Source organism: Sphaeramia orbicularis, chromosome 1 (assembly GCF_902148855.1).
Source record: "Sphaeramia orbicularis chromosome 1, fSphaOr1.1, whole genome shotgun sequence".
Classification (NCBI taxonomy): domain Eukaryota; kingdom Metazoa; phylum Chordata; class Actinopteri; order Kurtiformes; family Apogonidae; genus Sphaeramia; species Sphaeramia orbicularis.
Genome location: NC_043957.1, coordinates 58,108,629 through 58,120,829, shown reverse-complemented (window position 1 = coordinate 58,120,829; position 12,201 = coordinate 58,108,629). Strand labels below are relative to the sequence as shown.

The window sequence follows — 12,201 nt, the reverse complement described above, 5'->3', positions numbered from 1 at the left end:
CCAAATGAAACACTAACAGCACAACCCACTGAACCCCTGCACAGAAAAACAACACATTTACAACAACAGGAACAATACCCACAATGCACTGCACAGATACAAAGGTGTGGTCAGGACTAAAGCTGAGTGATTTAAATCCATTCAACTGAAATTTTTTCGGAAAACTGGAGGAATTTGTACAGTTATGGGAACCTTATATGAACATTATGGTATCTGGAAAATAGGGACATGTTACACAAATTATCATTGTTTAATTTTATTTATTTATTTATTTATATTTTTTTTCTACATCTATGTACACAGTTTCATAAGAATATATGTATGTCATTTATGTATGTATATCTGTATATCATTTGGTGCAAGTCTACGTGGTGTGAATGGGTGTGTGTATGCGTGTTTATTTTGTTTTGATTCTTGTTTGTCATGTAAAACTTAAATACCACTAAAAATATGGTGAAAAAAAAAACGTACACTTTTTCATTCTTTCGACTACGTCTACAAATTAGTAGAATATACTGAACATTTTATTGTAATGCAATAAAACTGAAATCATTTAAGTACATTGGAATTAAAGTGTTGTAGTAAATACAAAGTCTGGGCTTACAGTGCACTGTTTGACAAAACCGGTCTGTTTGTGTGCAAATCAGAAAGCACTCACAAAGTGAAGTTGGCCAGGTTCTGGATGACTTTGGCCGTTAAGGTGAGGGTCCGCAGGGTGTTTGGCTCTGGGTAAGGCTGCGTCAGACTGAAAAGAGAAGGACTGAGGATGGCAGGACATAAGAAGCGAAGAAACAGCGAGGCAGAAATGAGACGCTGGCCGATTTCCTGTCTGCCCTGGTCTTCACAAAGCTCCACCCAGCTGGAGAAGATCCTGTTTAACTCTTCAGGAAAGGGTCTGAGGGAAAGAAATGAGAAGCAGCTCAGTGACTTCACTTCCTGATAGGGATGTAACGATTACCGGTATAATGATAAACAGCGGTGAAACTGCAGATGGTTAGTATTACCGTTTAAATTCTAATTATCATGATAACCTTGTTTGATTACCGCACTTTTAGGGGAAAAAACACCTATGTAAAGATCTGCTTTAATGTCAAATATTTGAGTATAGTTTTAATTTATTACAATTTTAATTTTCTATACCTAATATTTGGAACCAATATTCACTTTTAAAGTCTTTGAAAAGGTTCGTTAAGCATCTGTGTGTTATTTATGCAATAAATTATATACATTTATCAAATCAGACTTTTTTTTTTTTTTGTGTGTTTTCTAGCCTTTTATGTTGATATGTGAAAAAAAATAATAGACAGATGAAATAGATGAAGTTTAGCTGAAAAAACAGATCCCAAACATGGGTATAGTAAACATTTGTTTATATAGTATATAAAGGCAAAATCAAAAGGACTGAAAAACGGACAAAATAGGTTCAGACCGCTAAGGGTTAATATTTGAATGTTTCTGCAACAGAAGGGACAGTGTGCCAATTATTTTATTTATTTATTTTTTGTTGTTTTTTTTTCTAAATACAACTTGGTTAAATTATTTCAGTGTGTGTATCAATACTTTTTTAACATTTTGAGCACAATTTCAATAATACCGCAATAATAATGATAACTGTGATAATTTTGGTCACAATAACCGTGACATGAAATTTTCATATGGTTACATCCCTACTTCCTGATAAATCTGAGTGAGTTAATCTCTGACATAAGCTCTGTCTTCTCACCCATGGATCTCAGTAATCTTCTGCACCACTTCCTCACAGACTTCTTTTAAGTGCTTCTGGTTGTTTGATAGCTCAGACGCAGGACATTTACGATGGTCCACTTCACAGTTTTCCACAGAGGCATAAAGATGACTGATGAAGTCTCCTGCAGTGAAGAGGAAGGAAAAGTGAAGCACCAATAAAGAAACAACATCACACAGAAGACCCTACCACCACATGTATTCATTCCTTCATGTGCAACAGACGTACATGGAACATGCTGCACACAGTGGGCTTCTCTCTGTTATGCAAAAATAATGTTGAAATGCATTCTTCTAAAGGTTCACTGTGTTATATTTGATGTCATTTGGTGGTAAATTTGCATATTGAAACTGAATACACTCCTTGCAGAGAGTGTTTGTATGGTGCATTCTGACTTTGTTAAAGGGATAACACTGTTAAAGGGATGGAACGAATCCGTGTATCATTCGTTCATTCGTTTTTCAATTTAAAACTAAAAAAAAAAAAAAAATGACTTGTTTTTTTGGTTTTTCATTTTCAAAACCAGAATGAAAAACAGATAACGGATTGGAATGGCCCACAGTGCTACATGCCATCAGCTATAAAACAGAAAAAAGGACAGGACAGCACTGCACTCCTTCTGCAGATATTACTGGATCATTCTAAGGTATAGAAGACACAATGATTCTCATTTTTGCTTAATTATACACTTCTAAAAAAACTGATTATGAATACTTAATCTAATTTCACTGGATTGGATCCTCTTAAATCTACACCAGGGCTGTCAAACTCATTTTAGTTCAGGGGCCACATCCTCCCAGTATGATCTGAAGTGGGCCGGACCACTGAATTAATAACATAATGATATATAAATAATGCCAACTCCAAACATTTCAATGTGTTTTATAGTGAAAAAAGTAAAACTGCATTATGGAAACACTTACATCTATAAAGTGTCCTTTTAAAAATGTGAATAACATGAACAACCATGAAAAAACTGAAATTTGTTAAGAAAAATAAGTGCAATTTTGACTATATTTTACCTCTGCTTATCATTTGTAAATGTGCATTAAACTAACAGATCACAATGGATCTGCAAATTTACAAAATATTTTAGTAACTGGCAGAATATTAGTAAAATTGCACTTACTTCTCTTAACACTTTTCTAGTTTTTCATATTTTTTGTGTAAGGCTAGTTTGTAAATTTACATATTTTCATGTAATTTCACTTTTTTACACTAAAACAGAGGAAAAATTTGGAATTGTCATTATTTGTAGGTTTTTATGGTAGTATTTTACTGACTTGGGACTAAAGTAGGGCTTTTTCTGGCCCCGAAAGGAAAACGATTGACTGTTAATTTCTTCAGTGTAATTTTTGCATTTCACAAATTCATCTTGCGGGCCGGATTGGACCCTTTGGTGGGCCGGATTTGGCCCCTGGGCCGTATGTTTGACACCTGTGATCTACGTACACTTTGGATGTTTCAATGTAATTCATGAGTAAAAAACTGAGAGTTAAAATTAATATAATTTACATACAGCATACATTCATCTGTAACACCCGATAAATATTATCTTTTTTTTTCATAATCATATATATTAATCTGGCTTTTCAGACATCTGGCAGTTGTAGTGTTAATTTTCCTAACCCACCCATATGACCCCTGAACAGTACCTGTCCCTAACCCTAACCCTGAGAAAGGCCTTTAACGCTGCACCCCCCCTACCTAATGTATCGAACAGGTACTTCTGGCCGACCAGCTTCATATACTCATCAATGGCTTTAGTTGCCAGTGTGTTTTCTCTGAAGATAAGTGCATCGTTCTCTCCAAGACGCTCCACTTCTGCATTCCCCAGGTCAATTAGAAACTCCTAAAACACACAGTTCAAAACAGATCAATAATTATTTAGTGACAGGGGCTCATTCCATCCCAAATCGACCAGATTTCAGAAAGTGCCCCACATGACACATGACCCCCTCAGAAAATTCTGAAGAAATTCACACTTGTTCACCTACCAGATAAAAGAACACATCCAAAATTGGAATGTCATATCGGTAATAGTTTAGGAGATACAGCCCTTTGAAAATTTATGTTTTTTCTTTAAATTTTGCAAATTTGCTTTTGGTCCAAATTTGAGGAGCTCTATCTGCTTAGGTATTCCATCCACACTGCTGAAACTGACTGTCTGGGCTGAAACCCCCTGAAAAGACCAGATTTGGCATCAAAATAATTGTGTGTGCCTTCATGTTTGGTCCATGAGGCCTTGAAATCAGGCCCAAAGGCTCATTCTTCAACCCATTTTATTCATTGCCTCACAGTAACACTTTTCATGGAAATGTAGTCTTTTTGCAGTATACTGTTGCATCTGGACCATAAGAACCCATGCAAAAAAATATCAGACCAATGGCCCTGTATCTTACCGGCCAAATTAAAAGCTTTGGGAAATGTATCCAGATGCCATTTATTCTCACCCAGTTTTGTGTGATTTTCTATTACAGAAACAGCCCATGTTTTGCTCATATTCCAATCAGATCTGTAAAACATTCAAATTCCATCTTGATATCATTGATACTGATTTATTGGATCAATCCACTTCCTATCTCTTATAAAGGGAAAATTTTTCAAAGTGGCCCCAATCCAGAATCAGATCCGGATCAAAATAATTTCAATACCTTGTGTTGACATCATCATACAGAAGCTGTATACCAAGTTTAAAGTCAATCGGAATTGTAGTTTCGGAGAAGAAGACGATTTAAATTTTTGTAACGGATGACAGACGAAGCTGACGACGCATGACGACGACAGTTTACGGCCTGTCGGCTGGTAAACTAAAAATGAGATCTGTACATTCATCCATTCTGTCACAGTGCAAGCCTGAAGAGAGGACATTTGGAAGAATGAGCCTTTGGGCCTGATTCCAAGGCCTCATGGACCAAACATGAAGGTGCACACAATTATTTGGATGCCAAACCTGGTCTTTTCAGGGGGATTTCAGCCCAGACAGTCAGTTTCAGAAGTATCACTTGAATACCTAAGCAGATAGAGCTCCTCAAAGTTGGACCAAAAGCAAATTTGCAAAATTAAAAAAAAAACATTAATTTTCAAAGGGCTGTATCTGCTAAACTATTACAGATATGACATTCAAATGCTGGATGTGTTCGTTTTTCTGGTAGGTGAACAAGTGTGATTTTTTTCAGACTTTTCTGAGGGGGTCATGTGGGGACCAGAACTGCCATGGAATGACCCTTGTGTCTTATTTTTAATCATCATTACTTAGAGTGACTTTTGCTCCCATTGTGATTTGGAAACCTTCTTCACCTTGGCTTTTCCGATGCTCTGCAGCACATGGACCAGCGCTCCTGCCAGGTCTTCCTTCTCCTTCACGGTCAGAAGGGGCTCCAGACTTCGGCACATTTCCACATAGTCGACAGTCACATACTCTGCGAATTCTTTGTACTTCTCCATGGGCAGCACTTGCAGATTCTGGAAACGGGCCTTAATGCGAAGCGAAGCCTGAAGGCCCAGTGGTTCTTTGTTTCCTGCTGCGCCCTGTACTTTATGGGGGGTGATGGGGTACCACTTCTCCTGGTAGGTCCTCCCACGGATCTCAGCCAAAGGGATTGCGACGCTGCCCAGTGGGTGTAAGCTGGACTCATCTCGGGAGTGACGTTTTTTCTTGGGGTCTTCCTCACGGAAAAGGTGCAGGGTAATTTGGGAGACAGCAGGAAGGTTATCGAGCTCAAAGAATTCACCCCAGAAGAGCTGACATCCAGTAGCACCTCCACCGGGGCCCACACCTCCTGAGGAACCCGTAGAGCCGTCACCTGCCAGGCTGGACCGGTTCGACGGCTTGCCTACCGCTCGGCTGCTGGTGCGAGCGAACAGGGTCCCGTCTAAGTGGACCTCGCAGTAATAACGTCGTTTAGGCGGCAGATCCTTGGCCTCGTTTATCCACAGACTCAGGGAGTTCTCTGTGCGCTCGATGTTATCCTGTTAAGAACAAAGTCAGGAAGTTACCGTTCGGATTTTGCATCATTTCGGTCAGGTTTGATTTTTTTCAGGAGAAATGTTTAATGATAAAAACCTTGTTGGGTTGGGCAGCTCGTCTCAGATCTTCAATCCAACGGTCCCGCTCAGCAGCTGAGGAGCATCCAAAGCAGTGACTGTTGTCAGAGCTGATCACCTGCACGTCAGAACCAACAACAGAGGGCTTTAGTTGGGTTTGTGGGACACAGCAGGCCGGATGTGATGTGTCAGGTTAATTTTACACTAGACTGAAAACTGAAATAACTTTTACTTTAGATGTTGAAGTTTTAGGATGAATTGTTTTAGTATTAAGTAGTTATTGTTTTACCGTAGGATTCTTTTGTTTAATCTGTTTTACTTCAATTATGTTAAAAGTGAGTTCTTTGTGACCAGGGTTTATGTCGTACTCTGTTGTAGTTTAAGTACGTTATCTTTAGGTTCAGCTTGTTAACCCTTTCATGCACATTGGTCACGACAGTGGACAGCTATTCTACAGCTGTTCTCTTGTGTATTCATGGATTTTGTTGTTCTTTTTGTTGTTGTTGTTGTTGTTTTTTACACATATCTTTATTAAAGTTTTAAGACACTACATATCTTTTCTGGCATGAATTGGTAACATTATGTAGATCTCTCCTGAGCATAAACCCCCAGAATCACAAGCCCTCCCCATAGTTTTCACACAATTTATCAGTAAATACATGTTTCTGTGTCAAAAATTAAATGTGTGGTGTCCAGCTGAGTGGACATCTTTGCAACTTCATGAAAAATAGGTTCATAAGAATTTTTTTTTTTCTTTTTTTTTTTATGTATTTTTTAAATTTTTTAAATTATCATTGTTATTTTTGAAATTATTATTATTTATTTTTCAGAAGAAAATTTTTAATCGCATTGTTTTTTTTTTCATGCCTAAAGAGGAATAAAAACACTCAGGAAAAAATTTTGATTAAGATTCTCATAATTCGTGCATGAAAGGGTTAAGATAGGAAACATCGGACTGTGCAGGAGTTCAGTAGGTTCTTTTCTTCTTCTAGATCCACGTCTGAACAAACACATTCACACACATAGTGTTTTCAGATATAGGAGATAAGGGTAAACTTCCTGTTGGCATAAGTTTACTTAGAGTTAAGGCCCCACATCTGTTTGATCTTTTTAGATAACACTAAGATAAAGGTCCAGGAGACTTTCGTGATCAATCTTTCATCAGATCTGTCAAACCTCAGTCACATCCTCAGTATCATGAATCTGTTCGTCTGTCTGTCATTACTCACTCTTGCATTACAGCGAACAGTTTCTTAGTTCCATCCACTAGAAACAAACCATGTGTTTACAAAGCGACCCAGGACGTCATTCGGGCATCTTCGGAATTTTGTCGCGACGTGCATTGTGGGAAAGGGAGGTTCGCACAGCCACCTGACAGCGGCAGCATCAGCGCGACCATATGGTATTACATGGATGAAACAAACACGCGGAAACGTGGAAACGGCCGGAGGAATATGCATAGAAGGAAGGGAGTTCCTGCCGTTTCCAATCATGTCTGTTCCAGCCTTTGTTTTCCACAATGCACGTCGCGATAAAATTCCAAAGATGCCCGAGTTCCCTCCCGGCTCGTTTGTAAACACATGGTTTGTTTCTGGTGGATGGAACCAAGAAACTGTTCACTGTGATGCAAGAGATTCAGCTGAGTAATGACAGACAGACGAACAGATTCATGATACTGAGGATTAGGGATGTAACAATATGAAAATTTCATATCATGGTTATTGTGACCAAAATTATCGCGGTTATCATTATTATCACGGTATTGTTGAAATTGTGCTCAAAATGTTCAAAAAGTACTAATGCACACACTGAAAGAACTGAACCACGTTGTATTCTGCAAAAAAAACAACAACAACAAAAAAAACAAATAAAATAATTGGCACAATGTCCCTTCTGTTGCAGAAACATTCAAATATTAACCCTTAGTGGTCTGAGCCTATTTAGTCCTTTTTTCAGTCCTTTTGATTCATCTATCTCATCTGTCTATTATTTTTTCACTTTTAGCTACTATATCAACACAAAAGGACAAAAAACACAATATATAAAATCCACTTTGAAAAATGTATATACTTTATTCCATAAATAACACACAGATGCTTAACGAACCTTTTCAAAGACTTTAAAAGTGAATATTGGTTCCAAATATTAGGTATGTAAAATTAAAATTGTAAAAATTAAAACTATATTCAAATATTTGACATAAAAGCAGATCTTTACTTGGGCATTTTCTCAAGAAAAGTGCGTTAATCAAACACAGTTATCATGATAATTAGAATTTAAATGGTAATACTAACCGTTGCCAATTTTACCGCGGTTTATTGTTATACCAGTAATTGTTACATCCCTACTGAGGATATGACTGAAGTTTGACAGATCTGATGAAAAATTGGTCACAAAAGTCTCCAGTACCTTTAAAGACCAACCCATTTGTCCGGGTGAGCCCCCCCCCCCCACTCCCATACAGTCAATAAATGTACATTTCATCTAATGTTCGGGGCTCATTGTTCTTGAGTCCTCAGCGCTGAGTGTCCACCTTATTTGTGATCTCAATAAATTTTGTCAACTTTGAGATCGATTTTGAGTCCAGATTTGTCCCTGAAATGTCCAAAAAAAGAACACGTTAACAATGCCCAAGTGAAGCTGTACCTCAAAGCAGTACTTTTCCCCCAGAATGGAGCTGTGGACGGGCCTGATGACGGTGCTGGTGTCCGCGCTCAGGTCCAGACTGCCCACTGTACTCAGAGGGATCGACACAGATTCCCGGGAACCATAATGCCTTCAAAAACAAAAATGTTGGTCAGAAGCTGAACTGATAAATATAGAAATTTGTTGTGCATAATTGCGTTCTAGCTACACTGTAAAAAAAAAAGAAAAAAAAAAGTAAAAAACAGTAATATTCTGGCAGCTGGGGTGCCAAAAAAATACTGGAAAATAGCGGAAAATAACCATCTTATAAAAATACAGTAATTTTCCATGATTAAAATACAGCTTTATGCCCTAACTTTACATGAGATTTTATTTTTTTTTTTTTTTTTTTTTTTTAACTTTTTAATGTTTAATAAAGAATATTTACATGTATTAAAACAATCAAATTACCTGTAAATATATATATAAATAATTTTCAATCAGACTCAGTTGTCCAATCCATTGATAAAAACTGTATTTGGACAGTTTATCAGTGCTTATACATATTATACATTCACAAAAATACATTTATTCAACATTTTTGTTGTGAAACCTCCTGTAATTACACAAGATATTTGTCAATTAACAAACAAGTCTGGTTCAACTGACACAACAAATACTTCTTTAACGGTTAATTGTCAGTAATTTTATCTCATTTTATGATTTTTTTTTACAGTATTAAACTTTAAATGAACAGTTTAATCTCATAAATAGAAAATAAATATTTGTGAAATTATGATACATTTTCAAATGTATTTTAACTGTATTTTTCTGTGAAAAAAGAAAAAATTTCTTAAAATTTTTTTTTTTTTTTTACATTTTATGGTTATTCACAGTTACAGTTTTGTCATGTTATTTTACATTTGACATGTAAAATCACAGTCTGTTTTTGGAATTTCATTGATATTTTCTTGTATCTTAAAAATACAGGAAAAATCTGTAAAATAAACAGCGAAAATTCTGTTAAATTACAGATTTTTTTTTACAGTGTATTTTATTTAACTTTAATATTTATTAGACCATCTGTAACTCTCTATAGAAATTATGGGTCATGGTCCTTCAACAAGATCATCTGATGTTCAGTTTGAATTTTTTGTCTGTCTGTTTTCATTCATCATGAATTAAAATACAGATTATTTCTATGTACAGAAACACATTTCACACGTGTTTTGCCAGATTTTTCAGTCACATTTGCACAGAAGTGAACCTACTGGCTTTACAAATGGCATAATGAAACTGTTGATGTTTGATGTCTTTGTCACAGTTTAATAATGACTTCCAAAGCCGTACATGTCTGTTATTTGTCTTTTGATATCACTGACTGAAGAAATTAGAATTCCATTTGCTTGTGGAAGTGGTTTCCTTGTAAAATTCCGTTTTCTTAATGGTGGTGGGAGGAGGAGAGATGGGTAATAAAGGGGGGTTAAAGTAAATATTTGGGCAACTTCTCTTTTTTTTGCTTGATCATCTTATACACTGTAAAAAAAAATCCTGTTGTTTTTATGGAAAAAAAACTGGCAGCTGTGGTTTCCAGAACTGTACTGTAAAAAACACATCCAACTGTAAACATTTTTACAGAGTAACATGTAGACTGAACATTTTAAATATGTAGATTTAACATTTTAAACATGTAGATTTAACATTTTAAACATGTAGATTTAACATTTTAAACATGTAGACTGAACATTTTTAAACATGTAGATTTACCATTTTAAACATGTAGATTTAACATTTTAAACATGTAGATTTAACATTTTAAACATGTAGATTTAACATTTTAAACATGTAGACTGAACATTTTTAAACATGTAGATTTAACCGTTTAAACATGTAGATTTAACATTTTTAAACATGTAGATTTACCATTTTAAACATGTAGATTTAACATTTTAAACATGTAGATTTAACATTTTAAACAAGTAGACTGAATATTTTTAAACATGTAGATTTAACATTTTAAACATGTAGACTGAACATTTTTAAACATGTAGATTTAACAGTTTAAACATGTAGATTTAACATTTTTAAACATGTAGATTTAACAGTTTAAACATGTAGATTTAACATTTTAAACGTGTAGATTTAACCGTTTAAACATGTAGATTTAACAGTTTAAACATGTAGATTTAACATTTTTAAACATGTAGATTTAACCGTTTAAACATGTAGATTTAACATTTTAAACATGTAGATTTAACATTTTAAACAAGTAGACTGAACATTTTTAAACATGTAGATTTAACATTTTAAACATGTAGACTGAACATTTTTAAACATGTAGATTTAACCGTTTAAACATGTAGATTTAACAGTTTAAACGTGTAGATTTAACAGTTTAAACATGTAGATTTAACAGTTTAAACATGTAGATTTAACATTTTTAAACATGTAGATTTAACCGTTTAAACATGTAGATTTAACAGTTTAAACGTGTAGATTTAACAGTTTAAACATGTAGATTTAACAGTTTAAACATGTAGATTTAACATTTTTAAACATGTAGATTTAACCGTTTAAACATGTAGATTTAACATTTTAAACATGTAGATTTAACATTTTAAACATGTAGATTTAACATTTTTAAACATGTAGATTTAACATTTTAAACATGTAGATTTAACAGTTTAAACGTGTAGATTTAACAGTTTAAACATGTAGATTTAACAGTTTAAACATGTAGATTTAACATTTTTAAACATGTAGATTTAACAGTTTAAACATGTAGATTTAACAGTTTAAACATGTAGATTTAACCGTTTAAACATGTAGATTTAACAGTTTAAACATGTAGATTTAACAGTTTAAACATGTAGATTTAACATTTTTAAACATGTAGATTTAACCGTTTAAACATGTAGATTTAACAGTTTAAACGTGTAGATTTAACCGTTTAAACGTGTAGATTTAACCGTTTAAACATGTAGATTTAACAGTTTAAACATGTAGATTTAACAGTTTAAACATGTAGATTTAACAGTTTAAACATGTAGATTTAACATTTTAAACATGTATATTTAACAGTTTAAAAATGTAGATTTAACAGTTTAAACATGTAGATTTAACATTTTAAACATGTAGATTTAACCGTTTAAACATGTAGATTTAACATTTTAAACATGTAGATTTAACATTTTAAACATGTAGATTTAACATTTTTAAACATGTAGATTTAACAGTTTAAACATGTAGATTTAACAGTTTAAACATGTAGATTTAACAGTTTAAACATGTAGATTTAACATTTTAAACATGTAGATTTAACCGTTTAAACATGTAGATTTAACAGTTTAAACATGTAGATTTAACATTTTTAAACATGTAGATTTAACATTTTAAACATGTAGATTTAACCGTTTAAACATGTAGATTTAACAGTTTAAACATGTAGATTTAACATTTTTAAACATGTAGATTTAACAGTTTAAACATGTAGATTTAACAGTTTAAACATGTATATTTAACAGTTTAAACATGTAGATTTAACAGTTTAAACATGTAGATTTAACAGTTTAAACATGTAGATTTAACCGTTTAAACATGTAGATTTAACAGTTTAAACATGTAGATTTAACAGTTTAAACATGTAGATTTAACAGTTTAAACATGTAGATTGAACATTTTTAAACATGTAGATTTAACAGTTTAAACATGTAGATTGAACAGTTTAAACATGTAGATTTAACATTTTAAACATGTAGATTTAACCGTTTAAACATGTAGATTTA

General features: G+C 34.0%; 1 protein-coding gene across 1 annotated transcript in view; it reads right to left on the bottom strand.

The window, feature by feature from the left end:
- Positions 1-629: 629 nt before the first annotated feature.
- The window catches only part of LOC115425423 (ras/Rap GTPase-activating protein SynGAP-like), a 31,202-nt gene continuing 19,630 nt past the window's right edge, over positions 630-12,201 (bottom strand). The window contains exons 6-11 of the mRNA XM_030142999.1: positions 8,438-8,567; positions 5,811-5,909; positions 5,045-5,716; positions 3,452-3,596; positions 1,724-1,868; positions 630-895 (exon numbers count right to left, since the gene is read on the bottom strand). Of these exons, the coding sequence (XP_029998859.1) occupies positions 655-895; positions 1,724-1,868; positions 3,452-3,596; positions 5,045-5,716; positions 5,811-5,909; positions 8,438-8,567 (1,432 nt within the window). The 3' untranslated portion in view covers positions 630-654. The remainder of the gene's footprint in view (positions 896-1,723; positions 1,869-3,451; positions 3,597-5,044; positions 5,717-5,810; positions 5,910-8,437; positions 8,568-12,201) is intronic.